The sequence below is a fragment of the Notamacropus eugenii genome, chromosome 7 (genome assembly GCF_028372415.1).
Source record: "Notamacropus eugenii isolate mMacEug1 chromosome 7, mMacEug1.pri_v2, whole genome shotgun sequence".
Taxonomy (NCBI): Eukaryota; Metazoa; Chordata; class Mammalia; order Diprotodontia; family Macropodidae; genus Notamacropus; species Notamacropus eugenii.
The window spans coordinates 146,304,176-146,328,763 of NC_092878.1; the positions used below are offsets into that span (position 1 = coordinate 146,304,176).

At 36.3% G+C, this 24,588-nt stretch overlaps 1 protein-coding gene across 1 annotated transcript in view; it reads left to right on the forward strand.

The window, feature by feature from the left end:
- The window catches only part of ANTXR2 (ANTXR cell adhesion molecule 2), a 208,238-nt gene that overhangs the window by 81,913 nt on the left and 101,737 nt on the right, over positions 1 to 24,588 (forward strand). Inside the window, exons 11-12 of the mRNA XM_072623281.1 lie at positions 16,162 to 16,240; positions 20,265 to 20,360. Coding sequence (XP_072479382.1) covers positions 16,162 to 16,240; positions 20,265 to 20,360 — 175 coding nt within the window. The remainder of the gene's footprint in view (positions 1 to 16,161; positions 16,241 to 20,264; positions 20,361 to 24,588) is intronic.

Sequence of the window (24,588 nt, forward strand, 5' to 3'; positions counted from 1 at the left end):
TAAGTAATTGCACAAGGACAAAAAGACAAGAGCAAAATGCTTCCTAAGATACCCTGATGCTCAGACAGGGAGTTCTGAAACTCTTAATGAAGTTATAAGTCTTTTAAAGCTATTCTGGTGTTGGAAACAGAGTAGTAGATTTGAAGTAGATTAGAATAGTTGAGGAAAGCATCCAAAGATTGATAATTTTCAGTAATTTTCAATAAAAGGTTAATTTTCAATATAATGAAATTGTTTATTGACAGAAGGAATATTTTAAAAAGTCAATGAGATCTAATGTAATTGTTTTCTTCTAAAATTACTGTATCATAGAGGACCAAAAGAGTATTTTTTTTGTCTTCTCACTCTCAGCCTAGTTGAAGACATGCCAGTTAGAAATGTGTTTTCTGAACTCTGAATCCAATGAATTTGGAAGACCTCAGTTCAAATATTACCTTAGATGCTATTAACAGTATGATCCTGGGCAAGTCACTTAATTTCTCTGTGAGAGGTTTCCATGTTGTCTTCAAACTTTTGAACTACTTAAAGAAGCCTTTTCATTGAAGGGTGTATCTCACTCAAAGTGAGAATGCTATAGGACCTTAGTCTGATAGGACCAGGGTCTCACATGGCATCCTGGACCATCTCCAGCCATTCTGATGAATACCAGGCCACTGGATCCAGATGGTTCAGGAGAAGAAAGTGAGGTTGCTGACCTTGCACAGCCCTCGCTCACTGAAATTAAGGTCAACTGCAAGTCATGTCATTATCTTGATGTCCTGGTCTTCTTTGAAAACGAAGGACAAACACAAACCTTTGCCCTCCTAACTTCTTCCTCCTGAGCCAGAGTTCCTGAATTGGCATTGACTCATCAATGATTATTCATTGGTTCTGAACATTCAGCCTATTCCAAATAAATTTAAATGAGTTCAGCAAAATATTTGATAAATCTCTGGTAGGCTAGATAGGAGTACAAAGTATATCGTGTCTGCACGCATTCTTTCTTTCCATCAGTTTATTTACTCTAGATAAAGAAAGGAAATGAGGCTATGGTGACATAATCTATTCTTGATAAAGCTATGAGGACTCTTAATAGTTACTACTTCCTTTTTCTACTTCTTTATCCCATCTTCAGTATCGTTTTCCAGCATTAAAAGAAAGGAAGTTTATTTTGCAAATACAATGTCATATTTATAGAGACATTCTCTACTGCCTTTTCAAAGAAGTAGCTGCTAACGTAGACGTACTGATTGTTCTGAAGAAGTGATATGACCTCGTATTATGTCAGTGAAACTGTGGCTTTAAAAAAATCATACTCTATGAAATATTGCTTGCATTTTAACTCACAGTGACCAATGTGCAAAATACTAATTTGCTCCTCACTTTGTGAATATATAATAAAATATTTCTACTTTATGATCCATTAAAAAAGATGAAAAAAAATTAAGTAAAATTGTGAAAGACATTTGCTGGAAGTAATAAATAATTTACCTCCAGTTTTCACAGACTGAAAATTAAACTGGCAACTACTCAAAAAGTTATTAAAATTATGGTGACTAAAGATATTTTGAAATCAAGTACTGGTATTTAATACTTAGTACAGCTTTTAAAAAGTTAGTTTTATGAACAATAAAGGGCATAAATTGTTCTAAAGGAGTTTTATATTTGTTCATGTTTCAACATTTTACTTCAAGTTTGGGATATGTGAATTTTTATCCCACAAATCTGTATTTTGCCTATCACCATGCCACCAAAGTGTTTAAATACATATTGCAATAAGTTAGTCTAATATACAATTTAATATACAAATTTTTTCAGTGTTTTACTGAAAGTCACCATTTTTGTAACTGCTTTTATATGAGTCATCAAATACTAGACATGTCAATAAAATAAATTCATATAACAAAGTGGTATCTTAAGATTTTACAGAAAGAAACCTCTTTTAAGGTCAACTAGTCCAATCACGCTGCTACTGAAAGGGTTTTTCTTCAACATTCTTGACACATGGTCACCTATTTTTTTATTTGAAAACTTCCAGTGACAGGGAGTTCATTGCTTCAGATGGAAATCATGTTTACTTTTGAGATACCTTAACTGTGAGAAAGGTTCTTGTTTATAGAAAGCTGAAATCTGCATCCTATAATATCTACCACTGACTCCAAGTCTGTCCTTGGGAGGTACATGGGCAAAATATAATCATTATACAGTCTAGCTGCCCTTCACATAGTTAAAGACTGGTCTCATGTCTCCCTAACTAACTATGCACATGCACATACACACACAAACATACACACACATATATGCATATATGTATATATGTATGTATACACACATGTGTATATCTGTCTCTCTCTCTCAGTACATATATATGATCTGTATATTCTAGAACTCAGTCCATGGGATGCTCACAGCAGATACTTAACAAATATTTGTTGAATGAAGTGACTTGTTGAAGTCGAGGCAAAAATGCCCTTAGGTCCTTTATTATAATAATTTCATAGAATCATGGATTCATAGATTTAGAGCTCATCCTCTCTAATCCTCTCACTTTGTAGACACTTCCCAACCATAACCTCCTCTGGATGCATTCTGATTTCTCAATATAACTCTAAAAAAATGTGAGACTAGTTAAAATATTCTAGATGTGGCTTGTTCGATACGTTGTCCAATAAATCATGCTCTCATAGATTTATATAGTGTTGGGAAATAGTTCTTTATGTGGAAAAATGTAAGTTATTTAATCCTCTTTCTTGGAGAGAAAAACTTAGGATTATTATTTAAGTAAACTACCATTTTTTAAATCACAGAGATGTTTTAACTTTGGTAAAGCCAGAACTAGAACTCCAGTTCTCTCAGGTCAGTGATTTCCAACTATATTCCAGGGTTCCACAAGGTGGACTTGTTTATTCCTTTTTAAAAACAAAGTATTTTATTTTTCCCAGTTACTTGTGAAGACACTTTTTACATTCATGTTTCTAAGGTTTTGAGTTCCACTTTCTCTCCTGCCCTTCTTTCCCTCTTCCCCACCCAGAGATGGTAAGCAGTTTGACATAGGTTATATGTGTGAATCATAAAAAACACATTTATATTATTAGTCATGCTGTAAAAGACACAGACAAAAAACCCGTAAAAAATAAAGTGAAATATAGTATGCTTTGATTTGCATTCAGATTCCATCATCTGGATGTGGATACCATTTTTTCATCATGCACTTTTTAGAATTGCCTTGAATCATTGTGTTTCTGACAATAGCTAAGACATTCACAGGTGATCATCGTATAGTATTACTTTTACTATGTACGATGTGCTCTTGGCTCTGCTCACTTCACTTTGCACCAGTTCATGTAAAGCCAGGTTTTTCCTGAAACCGTGCTGCTCACCATTTCTTATAGCAGTAGTATTCTATTACAATCATATGCTGTAACTTGTTCAACTATTCCCCAATTGATGGGCACCCCCTCAATTTCCAATTCTTTGCCACCAGTAAATGAGAGGCTATAAATATTTTTTCGTGCAACTAGGTCCTTTCCACTTTGAAACATTTCTTTGGAATGCCGACCTAGTGGTGGTATTGTTGGATCAAAGGGGTATACATAGTTTTATAGCCTTTCAGTCATAGTTCCAAATTTCTCTCCAGAATGGTTGAATCAGTTCACAACGCTACCAATAGTGCATCAGTGTCTCAATTTTCTCACATTCCTCCAACATGTATCATTTTCCTTTTCTGGCATATATTATATTATATATATTATATTGTATATTATAATATTATGTATGGTATATTATATATATTATATCATTATGATAGGTGGGAGGTCATATCTTAGAGTTGTTCTAATTTGCATTCATTTAATCAATAATGATTTAGAACATTTGTTTTCATATGACCATAGATTCCTTTGGTTTCTTCATCTGAAAATTGTATGTTCATAACCTTTAACCTTTCATCAACTGGGGAATGCCTTTTTCTTATAAATTTGACCAGGTTCTCCATATATTTGAGAAATGAATCTTTTAGCAGAGAAATTTACTGTTTCCCAGCTTTTTGCTTTCCTTCCAGTCTTAGATACATTGATTATATTTGTGCAAAACATTTTAAATTTAACATAATCAAAATTATCCATTTTTATGTCTTGAAATGCTCTTTGTCTCTTGTTTGGTCATAAATTCTTCCCTCCTTTTAGGTCAGACAGATGAACTATTCCTTGCTCTCCTAATTTATTTGTGGTATCACCCTTTATGTTTGAGTCATGAAGCCATTTTGACCTTGTCTTGGTATATAAGATGAGAGGTTTATCTATACCTAGTTTGTGCCATAATTTTTTCCAAGTAATTTTGGTTAGAGAGTGAGTTTTTGTCCCCAAAGTGTGGGTCTTTGGGTTTTTCAAACAATAGATTACTATATTTATTTGTTACTGATTATTCTTCCTTGTGCCTTCTTTAAAAGTTATTCTTAAAATAATAAACCATGGTTATGGAGAGCATGTTTAAATAATGCCGTCACCATCATCTACAACCCTTTCCATAACAACATAATTGGTATTATATTGGTGGAGAATAATTATTGAATCATAGATTTAGAACTGAATGAAATTTTGGAGATCATTGAGACCCACCCTCTAATTTTCTGGTTGAGGAAATTGAGGTACAGAGAGGTCAAGAGATTTGTCCAAATTCACACAGTTAGTAGATGATTGGTGCAGGATTTGAGTCCAGTTTTTTTCTGACTTCAAGTCCATCTCTCTCTCCATTGCATCAATTTAAAGAAAATGTAGAACAATCTCCCATTATCTGAAAGTAGAGGAAAAACTTTTGTTAGGTCATTGGAATGTAAACTATTGCATCGGACATGTCTCACGGTATTTCCTTCTGTTCCTCACACTTTGCATAGACTCTTTACAAAAGGTTTTTATCAACATAATTTTTTACATAACATACATTTCCTTCATCCCACATCTCTCATCCTATCCCTACTAGAGAGCTGTCCCTAATAAAAATAATGAAAGGATAGCTGCAACAAAAAAGCAACCCAGCAAAACCAACCAACATGTCAATGAAGTCCCACATTATATGCATACTCCTAGACTCCTACCTCTATAAAGATGGGAAGGATGTGGATTCTCATAGCTGATCTGTGGGGTCAAGCTTGGGAATTATAAGTGCACAATATTCAATTTCAGTCATTGCTCTTGTGTCCATTTACAGTGTCATAGTCATTGTGTGTATTTTCCTGGTTCCCCTTCCTACACTTTGCATCATTTTATCAATTTTTCCATAAGCCTCTGAAGTAATGGTATTCATTGTTTCCCCAAACATAGAGATATTCTATTACATTCATGCATCAGTTTTTTTCATCACTCTCTTATTGATGACCCTCTATCATACATTTTTCCATTGCTTCTATAACATAATCTTGCACATAAATATTTGCTGATAGATTATCTTCTTTTTCCTTCTTTTTCTTTTTGGTAAGGGAATAATGTATTGATCATAATTAGAAATGAAATAACTAGGAAAAAGTACTTGGGAAGCAGAATGAAAGGATTATTGGGGAGGCCTGTATTGAAGCATGTTATTTTTCTACTATAAAACTTAATAAAGGAAAAATTTCTTGATCCTTCAAAATCTTGCTATATAGGGTCCTTCAAAATCTTGCTCTAACCTAACTTTCCAATCTTTTCACATACTGCTTTTCCTCATATAGCGTGTTTCCAAACTCACCTATGATCTCCACTCTTTTTTCATCTTTGTCTATTATGTCCTTCATGCATGTAATCTATTTTCTTACACTTCTCTTCCTTCTTTTAAAAGCCCAATTCAGGTATCATCATTGTACATGAAAACATTGCATAATCCCATGCCAGCAATTTTTCTCCCTTGAATTTCTCACTATACCTTTCCTTTGTTTTTATATCACTTTCTCCTATGTGAGTTATCCACATACTATAGAGTATAAAGTCCTTAACGGCAAAGCCTGTCTCATGTTTACCTGTGTATTCCCAGTACACAGAATAAGATTTTATTCATAAGTAGGTGCTTGAGATGGTATAGTGGGTACAGTGTTGGGCCTGGTGCCAGAAAGTCTCGTCTTCCTGAGTTAAGATCTGGCCTTAGACACCTATTAATTGTCTCACCTGTGACAAGTCATTTAGTTCTATTTGGCTCAGTTCCCTTATCTGTAAAACGAGCAGGAGAAGAAAATGGAAAATTACTCAAGTATCTTTTCCAAGAAAACATCAAATGGGGTGACAAAGAGTTGGGCGTGACTGAAAAATAGCTGAACAGCAACTCTTCAGGTAGTTGAATAATTTTTAAATTATTTCTCTTCATTCTCTTTTCTAGATCATTTGTTTTTATGATGAGCTATTTCACATTTTCTTCTATTTTTTTCATTGTCTTTGTTTTATTGTTTCTTGATGCCTCATGGAGTCATTAGCTTCTAGTTGTCCAATTTTAATTTTTAAGGAATTATTTTCTTCAATGAGTTTTTGTACTTCCTTTTCCATTTGACCAACTCTACTTTTTAATAGGTTCTTCTTTTAAGTGATTTTTGTGCCTCATTTACCATTAGACCAATTCTGTTTTTAATGTGTTATTTTCTTCACTATTTTTTGTGCCTCTTTTATCAAGCTGTTAATTCTCTTTTCATGACTTTCTTACAATGTTTTATTTCTTTTCCCATTTTTTTCTTTTCCACTTTTATCTCTTCCTTTAACTCTTCTAGGAAATCTTATTGAGTTTAGATCTAATTAGCATTTCTTTGGTGCTTTGTTGATAGTTACTTTCAAATTGTTCTCCTCTTCTTAGTTTATGTCTTGGTTTTAATTGCTTCTGTATTAGCATTTTATGGTCAGGTTCTCATTTTTTGTCTGTGTGTTTGTTTGTTCACTTTTCAGTACGGTTCCTTATTTTGAGCCCCTAGGTAAGAAAAGACAAACTTTAACATAAAGTAGGCTCTGTCCCAAGCTTCAAGATTTTTTGTGCTGCTGTTTTCTGAGCTAGTTCTGGGCATCTCCAAAGTTTGTGATGCTTCAGATGGTATGATCCAGGGAGGAGTATGATAATGGCTTTCCTGATCTATGCTCTTGTCTTTACCTAGGAAGGGTCCCTGGTCCCCTGCAGCCACAAGTGCTAGTACTCCTATTTGCTTTAGAACTTATGACTGACCACTAGCTCTCCTCTCTGCAATTCAGAATCATGAATTGGCAGTAGAGTTATCGATCAGCATCAGCTGTACCTAGTGCCAGAAAAGGGTCCCCTATAATCCCCTACCGTCTGTGGGTGGAGAGTGCCAATACTGTGATGGCCTTGCCAAAGCCATAGGTGTGGGCTCCCAACAGAGCTGGCATCACAGACTTCTTCTGTTGATCTCTTAAGCTGTCTTAGGCCAAAAAACTCTCTGCTCATCTCTTTGTTGTTGTTTTTTTCACTCTGACACTGCAAAGTTTGATTTGAAGCTTTATCTTGAAGTTGTTTGGAGGGGAATGTTGGAAAAGTTCACTTGGAGGCTACCTCTAATCTACCATCTTGGCTCCAACTCTCTATGATTTTGCTTCTGAAAAGAATTTGTTATACTAGAGAAAAAAGATCCTCCATTTCCAGCTTTTGGGGAGAAAACTTTAACAACCTCAGTGAAGCACAGCTCTTGTCCTTCTTCTCTAAAGGAGCATCTGCAAGTACTGGAAGGGGGAGATTATGAATCATTTCTTTTGACCATCTGCCCTACCTCCCTCCAGTTTTTCGATGGAAGAAAAATATGTATATTTCAAAAATGTATCTATTTAGCTGGGTAAGCTTACTATGTTTTTAGGGCTTGTTTGTCAGAAGATCAAACATAAAAGAAACTGAATGAAGGAAAAAAATAAACTCTACCTCTGCTTATGTCCTGTTCTGTTCTCTTTCCCCACCCCCAAGTTGTATGATGGGATGTGGGTTGTTGCTAATAGGGGTTAGAGGAAGATGAAAGAGGAACCTGAAGACAGAGATGATGAAGTATTGTGTCAGCTTCCTGGCTGACTTCACAATGTTGCTCAGGATTAGTCCTGCTTACCTCTAGTGAGCCAGAGACAGGAAGAAACTGTGCCAGGAGATACACTTGTCATGTAGTTGCACGTGGGGATTGGTCTGCTGAATGGCTTCTGAACTTTTCTTTTTCTTTGCTAAAAGTGACTGACTTCCTATAAAAGAGATTGTTTTCCAAGGGATATGTTAATCAAGGTATCACTGTGTTGTAACTAAATGAGGTCATCTTATGTCAGGGCAAAACCTAAGTGGGGAAACATATTAATTCATGATTTTTGCCCTTTTCCATGCCTTTTCTTCTAGTAAACAAAAAAGAAGAGTTTTCTGGATTTCTTAATTTTCTTTTTATTTTCATTGCTCTGACCCTTTCCTCCTTTTTTCTCTTCCTCACAATCAGACTGAGGTTAAAATAATTTCTCAACAAACCATCTCTGAGATTGTGTTCATTTTGCTAGAAATGTAAATACTTTATGCTTGCTTTCATGGACCACTTTTGCCTTGTATCTTCAAAAAAAATTAAGAAAAAATATCATAGTGAGTGATTTCTAAAGTTTGTTTCCAAAAGTTTAGTCTCATCCATTTTACAGACAATCTTATAGATGTAAAAATATTTTTGTCTAGGGAAGTCTCAATCAATTAACAAAAATTTGTTAAGTATTTACTATGTGCCAGACCAGGAACTAAACCCTAAGGGCATAAAGACACAAGCTTCATTCTGTTGGAAATCAATAACAAGTTTCATTAATAATAACATATTGCTTTGAGAGAAAGTTTTGTTTATCCTAGAATCTCATCACGGACTTAGCTTACTATTGTACTTTGTACGCTGTACTTTTTTGAAAACTTTTATTAAATGCTACCTGAACTTGGTTCCTTTTTCCTGTGTGTGCCTACTCACACATCTATGTAATTCACTACAAAAGAAATCAAGAAAAACCACCAAAAGGAAGCAGGTCTGTGTTTCATAAGAACTTCTATCCAGCGTTTTACATAGTTCATTGATAGAGAAAAAAAAATGCTTCACTGACCCAGTATGAAGGATTTGGAGAGTCAACATAGGCACAGAGTGTAGTTTTTTATTGACTTTTTGAAAACTTATATATAAGAAAGAGCTACTAGTTTGTCAATATGAAATGAGCTTTGTATCTTACCAGCAGGATATGTATTTATAGGAATGTGAATAGTTTTAGAGAGACTGTTATTTTGAATCAACAGATAATATTGGAAATTGTGTATAGTTGACTCAGTTATTCAGAGCCAGAGCTCTTGTTGTGTGGATCATCTGTGAGAATTTTAAAAATTCCAAATTCATCCATTTCTCCTATGGGATCTTGCTTCAGGTCTCTCCTTAGATATTAGGGAATATGTATATATTTTAAAATATTTGGTAAAGTAATAATAATTAGGAGCCTACATTGAGGAAAGTTACATAATATATTCCAAAGCCAAATAGAAATTACTTTTGAATTATCTATTGCCCATGAATAGGCCTTGTGTTTTCCTATATTAGTGCCTTTGGTTATTCTACAGGGAAAGTCCTTTCCTTACTTCTGGGCCACGTAAATTTCTTCATTAAGACCCAGTTCAGATCCTAACTCTTCTGCAGAACCTTCCTTGATTCATGCTAGTCTGATTTTCTTTTTCTTCTTCACAATCTTTCCTCTGCCAGGACTGGCTGAAGCTTTTCTGGATTAGAAGGAAAGGTGACACTTGTAGATCAAGTATTAACAAAATAAAGTTTACTTAGCAATTACATGGAAAAGAAATTAAGCAAAGATATTACATTGATTCATGTAGGCACAGCCTTCACATTTGTCTCAATGGCATGTCTGATTAGAAAGTTGTGTTAGGCCTGAGGAGCTCCCAACTCCTTAGCACTGGGCATTTTATTAAAAGGTGACCAGGTCAATAATTCAAACCTTAATCCCTGAACTAATTAAGTCTCAAGGATGGTTTCATTTCCATTTTAAGAGAAAAAATATAGCCTTACCTCTAGGGAGTAGATGTTGCTCCTACAATATCCTACCCTTTGGTGGAAAGATCCTAAAAGCCTTGTAGGGTACCCACCACCATTTCAGTAGTCATAAATACTGAAAAATCCTGACTTTAGGGTTGTGAAAAATCTGGGATAGGCTTCATTGGAGGAGAAGCTTCATACAGGGAAAAGAAAAACAAAAAGAAAAAAAATACGACAAGCAGTGTTTGAATCTTTTCAAACAGCACAGTCCAAGTGGTGGTGGTGGGTAGGAGTGATTTCAGGAGAAGATCACAGAGCCGTTTCCGGACATAAAGGGGTGATGATTAACTTGGGGAAGAACCTGGCACATCAGGGCCACCACAGACGATGATCCTTGTGACTTAGTCATTGATCCTTATCGCAAGTCAAGGATATTTGTAGTCAGGTACATAAAAGGTCATTATCATCTCAAATGTGATCTGTCTCAGGGGTAGGGTATGTAACAAAATGGCACCCTGTGCCACTACCATCTCAGAGTTTTCCAGCCCACCAGGCTAGACTTTTCATTCCTTGGAAGCTCCATGAGGTAGCAAGGATCCCTGTGTACCTTTAGAGGTCGCTGCTGAGGGATTACCTTCTTCCACTGGAACCAAGTGGTTATGCAGATATTTTGTAAACAATCAAGATTTACTCTGTGTCAGGCACCATGTTAAGCACTGGGGATACAATGAAATGCAAAAGAATAGTCCCTGCTCTCCAGGACCTCACAGTCCAATGGGGAAGAAAACAAGAAGAGCCCCATACAAACAAGTTAAAGACATGATGGACTGGAGATTACCAAAAGACAAAAGGCACCACTATTAAAAGGGATAGGAACATGTTTCCTGCAGAAGGTGGGATTTTCACAGAGACTTGAAGGAAAACAGGGAGAGCTGCTAGGAAGGAGGCTAGTGGAAAGGGAATTCTAGGCATGGACTATAGCTAGTGAAAATCCTGGAGTCAGAAGACAGTGTCTTATTCAAGGGACAGAAATGGGTTCATTGTCACTGGATCACAGAGTGCATGGGGCTTAGGGGAGAACAGCAAGGTGTAAGAAGGTATTACAGGTGGAAACCTTTGATCATAAAAGAGAGGATATTATATTTGATCTTGGAAGTAATAGGGAGTTACTCTGGCTTATTGAATAGGAGTATCAGATCTGGACTTAGAGAACAGTGCAAGGCTGAGCAAGGATTAGATTAGAATGGGGAGAGACCTGAGGCAGGGAGTATAATCAGTGAGTTATTGCAATAGTCCAAATGTGAGGTGATGAGAGTTTGTATCAGGGTGTTGCCAGTGTCAGAGAAGAGAAGGGTATAATATACAAGATATGTTAAGAAAGTAAAAATTGACAGGGCTTGGAAGGGGATTGGATATGAGTGGAGAGAGGCAGACAGGCAGAAAGAGCAAGACAGAGACAGAGAGAGACAGAGAGAAGGAGGGAGGGAGAGAGAGAGGGAGACAGAGAGAGAGAGAATGACACCTAGGTGATGATCCTGGCAGACTGGGAAGGTGGTGGCCCTCAAGAACAATAGGGGATTTAGGAAAAGGGAAATATTTAGAAGGAAAGATTCAGATCTGGACCTGTTAAGTTTAACATGTCTGAGTACAGCCAGTTTGAGATGTCCCATAGAAAATTTTACCTCTCTGTTATCACAAAGCAAAATATCTCCCAACCATTTCACCTTTTGTTCCCCAAGGGTTGCCTGTCCCCTCCAGTTGTCTTTTTACCCCTGGGTATTTTAGTGATGGACATATACAGGGGCCTTCCAAGCTCCAGATTACATTAAGTGAAGGAGAGTTATAGATTTCTTATCTGAGCCTTTGCTATTTTTCCTCTCCTGGTTCCTATGAATTGCCGCTTCTACTGGGCCTGCATGCTGCTGCCGCCATGCTGTGCTGGAACCATTCTATTCTAACTATTGCACAGTCCTTTAAGCCAGGATGTCACACCACCCCTGGCTGGTTCACTATCTTGATGAGATTAGGAATGGCTCCATGAAACTACTAAGACAGTTATATCCAGTCAAGCCAAGGCTTGGACTCTTCTTTCCATTAATATGGTCAATACAGAAACTCTGTTTTTTTCTAATTAGGTCTGTCTGAGGGATCCAGGAACTTCTAACCTCTGAAACTCATGAGGTTTCTGCCAAGGCTGGGGATGGCCCTTTTAGAATTTGTATTCATTCATCTGTGCTTGGGGAAAGGGGGAAGAAAGCAGAAGACATAGACAAGTCTCAGGCTCACCTAGGCTAGTATATGTGTTCTAACAAAAAGTAGTCTGCTTCTGCTAGGGTGGAAGAAGGCACCTGAGGCTCTCATTGGGGCCCTGCTTTAGAAGTCTGAGAAAGAAAAAGTTATATACCACATGTTCAGGACTGAAGTTGGAATGTCTCTGACTCAATCTCACCTACCCCTCATCCTCAGTAAATTAACTGGGGTATGTTTGCCATACTTTCTATATATTCAGTTATGGAAAATTCTCTAGGTTTCTGGGGTAGTTAAAAACATTGTCCTTTCCAGATGTTCCCCCAGTGCCTTGTATTAATGTCTCAAAATACATATGGTACAGTTCTTAAGGGCCTCCTAAATATCATAATAAGTCCCAAGCAATGTATTTAATACATTTCTTAGAAAGTCCTGAAGTCAGCATTCTTCTATGAGAGCTAGGGCCTTTGACAGCTGGTAGTCTTGGAGATAACAGTACAAAGTTTTGCAAATTCAACAAATACTATTTTACAATGTTTATCACAGAGAAAATTCACAGCTACCTCTCTTTGCTGAATTCAAAGGAGTAGCTTACTTGCTAATTCTCATACCCCTAACCAGTAGGGTCCTCCATGCTGTCCCATTGAGAAAGACTTATGATATGCCAACAGAAGCCTGACCAGAAGCATGGTATCCATGAGGTAGGCTAGGCACATGGGGGCATCCAATCATCTGGGTCTCCCTTCCCTTCCTACTTCCTTTCTTCCAATTAAGCTATGAGGTCAGCCATGAGGTCATTCCAAACAAATCTTGCTGCCTATGTCCAGTTTTCTAGGCCAGGTCTGCTTTGGACTGTTCTGGTATTCCAGGCTTAGGACTGGACCAAAATGAGGTAGTAGTATACCATCTCACTTTTAACAAAAATAAGACTTTATTAAGCACAAGGAAAGGATTTTCAGCAAGGATATGGGTAGGACCAGCTTCCTTCCCTTTGCATTTGCACTGGGAATGTACCTGGCCAGAAGGGTACTCCTTACTTCTTGTCTTGGCTCAGGTGATGAGGAAACTACATAAGAAGTTTGAGGAATAGATGATGGTTTTATTACTTTTCATGAAAAACCTTGCCTAGCCTCTGTGGAGGAGATATTGTTCCTACCCATGGTCTCCATCACACTTATAGTTTGTAATATTAATCTAGTGCTTACTATGTGATTTTTAGTAGGTACTACTAGTTATCTCTTTCATGTATATGTATGTATGATTATAAGTTCCTTGAGAAGAGAGCCCATATTTTAATGTCTTTGTAGCCCAGCATAACGTCTTGCTCAGAGGCAAAATTCACTATTTGCTAATCGACTGTTCTGCTCTTTTGGAAACCTGCAGTATTCCTACTCTGTGTAAAAGATATACCTTTGTTACATATAATATATATGACATACCTATATAATGTCTTTTTGTCCATATAATTTATAGGTAGACATCTGCGTATATTTCAGCTCAATTAAATATTGAATTAAATTATTCAATTAAACAATTCATTTCAATTAAAAAATTAAACCACTATATATAAATTGCTGTGTTAGTACAAAGATGAAAAAATATTCACTGTGCTCAAATAGCTTATAGTCTAGCAGATTGGATATGATGTGCATATATGTTAGCAAAAGAAAGTATGTATGAAACAATGTACTATGATTTCTAGAAGGAAAGGAGGCTAACTGAAATGGGAAATCAGAAAGGGGACCATGTAGAGAGCCTTTAAGGAGGCCAGGGATTCTCTCAAGAGGAAGTGAGGAGGAAATGCATTTGAGGCATGAGGGCTTTCTTCCCCAGAGGCAGAGAGATGGTAATATAATATGTGGGGAACAGCTAATATACTAATACAGAGAAAGCTCAGGACCCCTGAATCCAATAGTAGGTGCTTCAGAGAAGGACCTTCCAGTCCAGCTCCGTGAATCCATCGTCCTAGGATGCGGTCTGACATTTGCTTTGCAACTATTGAAGACACAGAAAAGAAGACATTGGCCCTCATGAATTTCTCTGCATCAGAAATTGATGTGATTTTATCAATGTTAATGACATAAAAGAACATACATTACCATCTGCCATGTCTCTGTACTCTAAAAACTATGGGACCTTCCATCCAATTTTTTTAACTTTCAAATTATTACACAGAGCCAGTGACATTTTGCACAGGTAAACAAAAAGACAGTTGCTGATGAGATACTGACAATGGTTGTCTTTTAGGAGACTACAGTAGTGTAACTTTACCAATACTTTCCTCAAAAAAGGACAACCTCACAGCAACCATGTGAGATAGGCAGGACTAATATTGTCCCCAATTTATAGGTGACAAAATGTAGATGCAGAGAGATTGTGATTTGCCTAGGGTTAAACAATTCCTCAGGGGGAAATACACAGACCTTTTAACTGTCATATTGATTTCCAGTCCCAAGTTTATTCCCTCTGCATGCATACAGTATAGTAGAATACTATAATTTGGTTTTAAAAGATTCAAAAGCAGCCAGTTGATTTTTGTGAAATCATCATAGATTGGGAAGTTGTTCTAAAGCACAGATCTACGATCAAAACTCTTCAGTGATTTCCTATTGGTTCTAGAATGAAATATAAGCTCCTCACCTTGATATTTATGGTCCATGATAATATGTATTGACATTTCCAGATTTCCATCTGCATAGTCCTCATCACACATTTGACTTTCTGGCTAAACTGATCTACCTATTGTTTCTTGAATTCACTATTCTATCTTCCTACTCCATCTTTGCATCTCCCTTGGATAGCCTCTTTCACTTCTACCTCTCTCAGCAACTTTACATCCTTTAAAGGTTTAGCTGGGCTGATTCTTCCTACTTGAAGCCTTTTGTGCTTCCTCTTAGGTATAAATTCTTCCTTCCTATTAAAAATATTTATGTACATATTGTATCCTCCAGTAGAATATAAATTCTTTAAGATTAGAGACTATATGTTTTTATGTGTGTGTATCCTTGTGCCTTCAGTAATTAATCACATTAAAAGAAGACTTGTATGTTTTGCTTTAATTAAAAACAAAATAAAACATTTTCAAATAATCCCACTTTGAAGATATTTTCAGAGTAGCAGAAGAGGAGCAACATTGTTGCTCCTATCTGTACTATGCTACTATCTGCACCATAGGCATTTTATAAATGTTTGTTAAACTTTTTAAATTGAGAATCCTTGGTATTTTCTTCTTTCTCAACACTACAGATTAAACATACTTGGCTTGTATTCTCTTTATAAGTAGAAAAATTGCCTTATTATTTAATTTATTATTTGACCTTCACTTCTGTGTATTTGCATTCTCAAACAGTTGTTTTCACTTTGTTTCTCATGTGAGGTTTGCCATTGTTGAATCATGGTTTTCTGTCTTCCAGATTATTTCTGCTGTGCAGACCACATATTCTGCTTTCACAGTTACTATTATTCTCTTAAGCTATGGAGGAATATCTGCTGTGGTTCCATGCTCTTGGGAATTCACACAGTCATCTGCCTCATTGGCTTTGATTAATTTTCCTGTGTCTTGCAATGTTTATTCTTAGATGTCTGAACTCATTTATCTTAGATGGAGGATATCTTTCCTTCTGTTATTAATATGTTTTGTATTGATTTTTCTTATGCACAAGGTCTGTAAATTAGTTTCATTCCTCCTGATATCTTTGGTAATTGCAGTCCTTTTCTCTATATTTCCTGTCATTCACTTTTTGACTCCTTCCCCTTTGATGAGGTGTAGTCAAAGCTGGAAAGTTATCACTTTGTGGTTCCTCTTCAAACTAGAGGGTCTGGGGAAAATATAGCCATCCATTGCTGATGAAAAACCTTGATCCATATATACAAAGTAAAATTTTTGATTCAAGTTTATAAAAATTTATCACAAAGTTGTATAGTTTTATTTAAATTGCTTTCTCATTTTCTTTCAGAACTCTTGAGGTTTCTGTGAGTTTGAATGAAGGGAAATCTGTCCTCTACAGCACTTTGACAGTCACAGCTACAGAATGTGTAAGTAAGCAAGAGAATACTGTAGGGCTTCCCCTCTGGGATCTGGATATTATGCTAGATTCATCAAGTCTTAGAACATGGTGAAGCCAACTAAATTAGATATGAATGACTTCACACTCTTGTTTCATGTCTTCCAGGAATTCTAACTGAAGTTATGCTCAGGAGATCTATCTATCTATCTATCTATCTATCTATCTATCTATCTGTCTATCTATTTATCTTTCTATCTATCTATCATTTATATATATGTGTGTATATGTATGCATGTATGTATGCATATATGTGCATATATTTATGCATATATGTGCATATATTTGTGTGTAAGTATGCATATATGGATATATGCAAATATATGTACATGTGTGTATATGCATATGTATAGATATATGTATGTGTGCGTGCATATGTACATGTGTATATATGTATGTGTGTATATATGTATGTATTTCCTTTGAGGCTTTCCTTAGTGATGTTCTAGTCTCATTCTTTTCTTCTGTGTGTCTATTATCACTATTACCATAATAGCTTTTTGTGATAGAAATTTTTTTTTTGTTTATTCTTCAAGACTTTCTTCTCCACTTGCCTTGTTTGGTTCTGTTTTCTCTGCCCTTTGTTTCTGCTGCTACTTTGTCCGGTTATTGATAATTCTGTTTTTTAAAGGTTTCAGTGACAATTCTAGCTGGAGTCTTTCAATATTCCCAAGTCTTTCTGATCTAGGAAAAAGTCTTCTTAATGCAAGTCTCCTAATCTGAACTTTATAAGCTCCTTAACTGGTGTTCTATCTGTTGCTTGACCCTGTTACCATTAACTAGCTGGAAAGCTCTGAAGCTTTCTGTCCTAGAGTGGCAGGCTACTTCTTCATCCAAGCTCCGTGCTCTTGTTCTTTAGCCTTCAGATTGACCTGAAGCCTGAACTGAAACTTTGTTCTACTCCAATGGTCAGAGCCTCATAACTATCATTTTTTCTAATATAATTCAGTTTTATGTCCTATACATAAGTACACAGGGGCATTTAGTACACAGAGAATCTATTAAGTGAACCCTGACAGACATTGCTGTTCAATTTGTGACCCACATCAATTTCAGTCATGACAACATTTTCACACAGGTGTCCCATCATGTCATCTTTTGCTTGTAAACTGCCTGTGAAGCCACAGACGTCTCTATATTTACAAAGACAAGTCCAAACAGAGTACTAACAGATCAATAAAACACTAAAAGCTTATACTGAAGTGACAATAGAGTGACATTAATTGTACTACCGAGAGATCTAAGCTGGCATGAATTTTGGGTCTATGATGGGCAAAGTGGTAAAGTTCATGTTTCACCGACAAGTCAGTTTTAGATTAGAAGTTAGATATGTCTTACAACCAACATTATTCCACTCCAGAGCTTAATAATGGCAACCTGCTTCTGGCTCATAACTCTGTCTTCTTGGATAGAGACTGTGAGAGATGGAAAGATGTTAACCTCTGGAACATTTTTGCTTATTTTAGCTTTCCCAATTTAATTAAAATCTTCCCTATTCCACAACTGTATCTGGGATAGATGTTCATTGCCCAGTACTTAGTCTCTAGCCTATGACCACTCCTTGCCCTGATTTGCATGGAATAAGCAATCCTTTCGAGATGTAGCACCTTATTCTGTTCCCTGCACAGTGTTTTGCCCCCTTTGCTGTATCCAGGGTGTCTTACTGCCCTATTGCCTAACCAAAAGCCCTATTTTGAACCATGCCTTCCTGGCTAAACTGACTCCATTGTGCGTAGACTGCTGTCTTCCTATGCTGGTCTGAGCCTGTGGGTGAAAAAAAAAACAAACTGTAAATTTTCCTTGGATTTCCTGATCGGGACTTATTGTTGTCCATTTCCTATGTCTTTATGTAGTAGTTGTAAAGGGCATCTGGGCTGTATTGTTTCCTCCTATTGTGCCAGCTTGGCTGGTTTCCTCAAAGGCATTGCTTGTTAGCAAATTTTGCCTAGTTATTCTCTACTTTCTAATTTGCTGAAAAGTTGATTTCCATTTGCACCCAGTTTTCTCATTCCTGTTTTCTGCAATCATTATCATAAAATGAATTGGTATTTCACTTTGTCTTTTCTTTATTGCATTTTTGTACTGTATTTAGTATAATAGGGTTTTTCTGCGTATACATCTTTTTCTCTCCTTTAGATCATATTTGTTTTTTATTACAAATAATATCATCTTTTCATTCATTCATCCATCCCTCTATCCATCCATTCATTCATTTTACCATTCAATACTTATTGCTAATGAGCACGCAATAAATATTTGTGTAATGAAGATATGCCAGATGTCTTCACATTGACTACTGTTTTTGTCCCTCTAGTCACAGTGAATTGCTAGCTGTGATTTCTTCATGTCTGTTCTTCATTACCAGGCCCCATTGGTTCTATTTTCTCCTACATTTCAACATATTTTTAAAAAGATCTATGGCACATGCCCGGAAGATAAAATTAACTTCTAAAAGTTATAACAGAGTTAGGTTCTCAGATTTCATTTCCTTATTAGTGTACAAAGCCTGGATTTTCAAAAAAGAGGAAATGCAAATGTTCTGCACGCTTTGACAATCTTCATTGTTGTTTCAGTTCCTACATTTAGAACATAAGTGTATATACATGCATACACATATATGTATATGCACATATATGTGTGTGTGTATATGTATGTATTTGTGTATGTGTGTATTTGAATGTTCAGTGCAATTCAGTTCCACAAACATTAATTAAGCTTTTACTGTCTGTTGTGTTGTATACATGAAGTGCTGATACCAATGACAAATTCTGGCATGCAGTAGTACTCAACAATTCTGTCTTTGAGTTTTTGAATATTTATCTGTTCTTAAGGTATTTTATCTCTTGATAGTTTTGCTAAGTCCTTTAGATTTTAATTGTTATTAGAATGGAAGAACTTGAGAAGTTCAGTTGTCATGTAGTAAGAAGTCTTTGAGGCTTTGTAGCTTATTGATTATTTGATAAAATTCTCATATATATGAGAAAGCCAGCCAGTATGGGAATTCCACATGAAGATAGACTAGTACAGCGGTGGGGAACCCTACAGCCTTGAGGTTACATGTAACCCTCTAGATCTTCAAGTGTGGAATCAAAGGACCATACTTGAGGACCTAGAGGGCTCCAGGTTTCCCATCCCTGACCTAAAACGTAATTACAATTTCATTCAGGAAGCTAAGTGTCGAGAAAGTTTAGCAAAACATCATGTAACTTAGAAAAAAAGCCATATTGACTTGTTTGTTTATTAACCATAAAAATAGATCTTTGAAGAGTTGTTTGAAGTTTCAAAATGTTTCAATTTTAGGGATAGGTATCAGGTGTCTGATTTAACTGAAACAGACAACTCCCCAATGATGTTTTCCCCTCTATGAAACTGGTTGATATTTTTTCTGCTGTTTATATTCCTAAAGAATTATCTACATCAGAGATATCCAGTTTGTGGCAGTTGGCAAAATGTCTGAGTGAGGCTAGAGTCAGATGAAATGTCACTGGGAAATATTTGACAAATTAAACACACATTGGACATAGGTAATGCTAATTTGTGGTTTTTTAGTCAGTAAGCAGCCAGCAGGGACCTATTTCTATTTGAGTCAGATGCCACTGGTCTACTCTCTGAGAGGTTGTTGCTTGCTGAAGGTCACACAACTCATATGTGTCTGCTTGTGGATTTAACTCATCTTTCCAAAGTCTGAAGCCACTTTCTTCCACTAATATTGAATTTGAAGTCAGCGTCCTTTGGTTCAAATCTCAGTTCATCGCATGATCCTTTGTGAGCTTGGGACAGTGCATAAGGCATTGTGTAGCACTGTAACTTACTGTACAACTTCATGTGTCATATCTGGGAGAAGAAAGAGGGTTTGGATGGAAAGTAGCAACAAAGGAGAAATGCAGTTTGGAGACAATTACACTTTTGCCTCACACTTTGCTCCTTCCTTTAAAACGAATCTGTGCTTGAGATTTGGATTTCAGTCTTGCTGAACACTGACTTTTTTCTTGCAGTCCAATGGAATCGCAGCAGTCATTGCTATCTTGGTACTACTTCTTCTCGTGGCTATCGGCTTAATGTGGTGGTTCTGGCCCCTTTGCTGCAAAGTGGTGAGTGAGAAGAAATCAAGAACATCATTTTTTTAAAGAAAAAAGTTGAAAATGTAGGCTAAAATGCTATTCTTGAATGGTATCAAAATTACTAACAGGAAAACACCTCAGAATTCTTAGTCATGATTGTAGTTGGTTGCTAAAACCTCCATGTGTCAATAAGCGTTAATGACTGAGTTTATTAAGTCACTTCATTTTGAAAATTTGATTGGTCAGGAGGGGTAAGGTTGGAAGGGTCTCCCAGCAGAAGCATAAGAAAAAAAATGAACAGTTTAAAAGAAATGGGGTGATGTCAGGTTTCATCAGAAGAGGTTTATAATCTATTCAATATCCCTGTTAAAGGTTTATAAGAGTTCTTTGTTTTCCCTTTAACCAGTCAAGCGTGTATGGTGTTTCAGGGCCACTTTCCTCTTTAAAAGGCATTTTACAAGTACACCCTGGAGTTGATGTGAGTCTCTCAAAAGCTCACACATATGATATTGGGAGTATCAGAATTACTATGAAACCATTAGGGGATAGTTTCAATTTGCATCATTTAAATAGTATTTGTGCAAGCATTCTGTACTAAGTAACACTGAGGTAGAAAAAGAGGCAAATGGGAAGAAACTTTTTCAGAGGTGTCCAGTCTATTTTGGATTTTCCTTTGTTTCCTTAAATGCCAGCATGTAAATGAGTTCATATTAAAAACTTTCCTTCGGATCTTCCATACTGCTAAATTTGGGAAAACAGTTATTGAGTAAGACCCAGAACACCATGTAATTTTAGCTCCATAGTAGATCATGACTGGTCTGAGTTTTCTTTTATTTTAAATTATCCTTTTAAAAACTCTGCTCTGGATTTCGATAGATTTCAAAATAAGGTTTATTTTATACTTCTTATTCAATTACTAAGAGTTTTAGCTATGTCAGAACTGTGGAATACAAGCACATAATGGTGGAGATAGTAAACATCCTGAACTAATCCATTTCCTCCTTTACTGTTTCATATTCAGTTTCCTGTCTCAGTCCTCTTCAGTATAAGTACTGACTAGAGTTCTGAAATTCTTAGTTTAAGCAGATATAACAGGTGCTCTGACACCATACCCTTCTAAAGACAAGTTTTTTTTTTTTTAACCCTAATAAATCATGTTGCCAAGCAATTGGTTTCCTGCTCTTCAAATATTACAGTTGAATGACTGCAGTGCTCAAAAATGTCATTAATGTCAGACTTCTGGGCACCACAGCTTAAAAGGACCTTGTTAAGCCAGATTGCACATGGAGGAGGGCAGCCAAGACTTTAAAGAGATTTGGATCCTTGTTGGATGCTCTGTAAGGAAATAGTCATATTTTGCCTGGAGAAGAGAATGCCCAGGTGGACCATGAAAGCTATGTTCAAGTATTTAAAGAACTATCTAATGGAAAAGAGGGGTGACCCATTTTCTGATTGTCCCCGGAGAGTAGAACCAGGAGCAGTGGGTGGAAGTTGTAAAGAGACAAATTTAGGCCTTTTGTCAGGAAAATCTTGCTAATAATTAGATTTGCCCAAATGTAAAATGTGCTGCCTTGGAGGAAGTGGGATTCCCTCTCCCTGGAGGTCTCCAAGCAAAACCTGAATGACAAGCTGTCATGCATGTGCTTGTGGTTATTCTTTTTCCTGTTTATGCTGGATTGGGTGTCCTCTAATCTTTTCCACTGCAAAAATTCTATGATTCTAAGGGATTATTTTTCTGGAAAACATTTTAGTTGGAGTCAGCATAGAGGCAAGATGTTGCCTACACCAGAGTGTCAGACATGTAGCTGGCAGAACACATGTGACCCACAGCACTCCTGAATGTGGACTAAATCAGATTCAAATGTAATTAGGACATATTTGACAAAATAAATAAAAATAGAATATAACATTGATGATGTTGATATGTGACTTTCTAAGTCAAAATCCTGTGGCTTGCAGGATTCCTCATGTGTAGTTTATTAGCCTCCATTTCTATTTGAGTATGACATCACTGGCCTACACTGGTTTCAGTGATGCCAGTAAATGCTTCACCACCTGCTTGCTAGCACCTGAAATTACTTTAACTGGGAACAAAATTCATTAATTTTAAGGCTAAAAAATGAAATACATCCTTAGGGAGATAACATTGATTCAGGTGAATGATATCACTCTTCTTTTCCTAGAGAAGGGAAAATAACAATGAAACATTGAAAGTTTTAAGTTTAGAAGAAAGGGAAGTCATGGAAGAATGGGAGATGGTTTTGGGAACAACCAAAGAAAAACTTTTTCTGTAGACAAAGAAAAAAAACTTTTTCCCTGACTAGACTTGCAAAGATTTCTCTTCATTGTATTCCAAGTACAAATGACTAGTAGGTAGAGAGTATACCCTGAATGTTTCCTTAGCACAGGCTAAAGAATGAGAGTCTCAATTATACATGAAAAAGACTATTTGGAAAGAACGACAAGAAGAGATACACTTTTCCAAAGAGCAAGAAGAAGTGGTTCAATGTGAGATCTAGGGGAAAGAGAAAGGAAATAAGCATTGTGGTTTAAATTAGATCTTACATACCATATACCTATCTTTATTACAGAGATAACTGAAAGCATCTTTGCTCACATGCAGAATACTGAACGTGGTGTTTTGAACTATAGCATTTAAATTGAGATAACCTTAAAAAAAACTCAATGAAAGGGTCGCTGCCATCGAAGTCAGCATTTATTAAATTCAGGCCTTCACAGGAGCCCAACTCTGATGCTTCATTGATTGATTGATTGATTGATGATTCATTCTCAAAGAGACTTTTGGCTCTCAGAGCCTGTCAGTGGAATTCTAGTTTTGGAAGGCTCCCAAGACTTTGAGTATGGCCCTGGTGAAAGATTGTTTGTGGTCTAAATCTTGATAGCTAATGCTAGAGAAATTTGTCATCACATTTTTGGCCATAATGACATTTAAAATAGGCTTAAAATGCATGTTTGCCAAGGCCTGTGTAGTCATTTTCTCTTTCTGCAGGGACAGTGCAGGGACAGAAAATGGGGGCAGAGAATAGTAAAAACCATATAATTCTTAAACACTTTAAAAATTTAGATTTATTTTAAAGTACTTTTTTAATGTGTGATTTTACTTAATGATGAATAACTATTAAAGGAGTTAAGCCACATCCATAAAAAAGATATTCTTGCTATAAATAAATCCAAATGCTATCAAGAAGTTATGAATAAATGGAAAATAATCCCAAGGTTCTCCTTAAAGATATTAATGAAGGAGTTCATTATGTATTCAAAGACAACAAGAAAAATCATTCCTTGGAACACTTGGTCCTTCTATGTTTCAGGGCTGATGTTGAGAAGAACAGAGAGGTCACCATAAAGATATTTGAGGCTCTGGGGCTAACATCTGTTATAGAGAATAGAAAATTAGAAGTTCTATTGAAAGGTTTGCACATTGGGAGAGAAATAATCCTGTAGTGGTGTCAGTTTATCCTGAGAGCATGTACACATTAAAATGGCAGAAGGTTGTGGAGTGGAATAGATGTGCTATGGATCTATGGGGCTCTCTTTTTATCACTGGTAATAGTATAATCACTACTTTTGGATCCTTCCACTTTAGTATCCAAAGTACTATGGTAAGAAGTTACCATGACATACAAAGATGTTGAAGAAAGATAGATGAATCTGACCAGATGCATACTGAAAAACATTTTGCTCCAAGTAGAATAATTTTAAAGGGAACCTGAATTGATTTTCAAGATATTTCAAAGAGGGTGATGTAAAAACCATGAAAAACATTAGAGACAAAGTGAAGAAAGAAGGTAGCTAGAAGATGTTGGCAGCTATTAACTTTTCTCTAAACAATCTTCACTACAGTGGTACCAGCATTTGTTGAGAGTAATCTTGGTGAAAACATGGAAAGGGTTTGCTGATTAGTAAAGAAGAAAAAAAAGATATATATGTCAAGATTATATAAAATTACATGACATATCCAACTAGGTATGTTTATTACTGTCCAGACATTTTTTCAGATATCCCCCACAGCTACACTTTTTTTCAGATTACTTTGAATTCTTTATCATGCCTTTAGCAAATTAAAAATTCATCATTAGGATATTTATTTTTTAAAAGATCCAATCAGCCTTGTTGCTTATGCTTCATCTGTGTTCTCTGCCCCTCTCATTGGAGGGTAGAGTCATAAACCTTTCCATTTAAGGAGAGGACACAGGGCAGATGACTCCTCAGACATCTTTCCTTGTTCTTCCTGGCT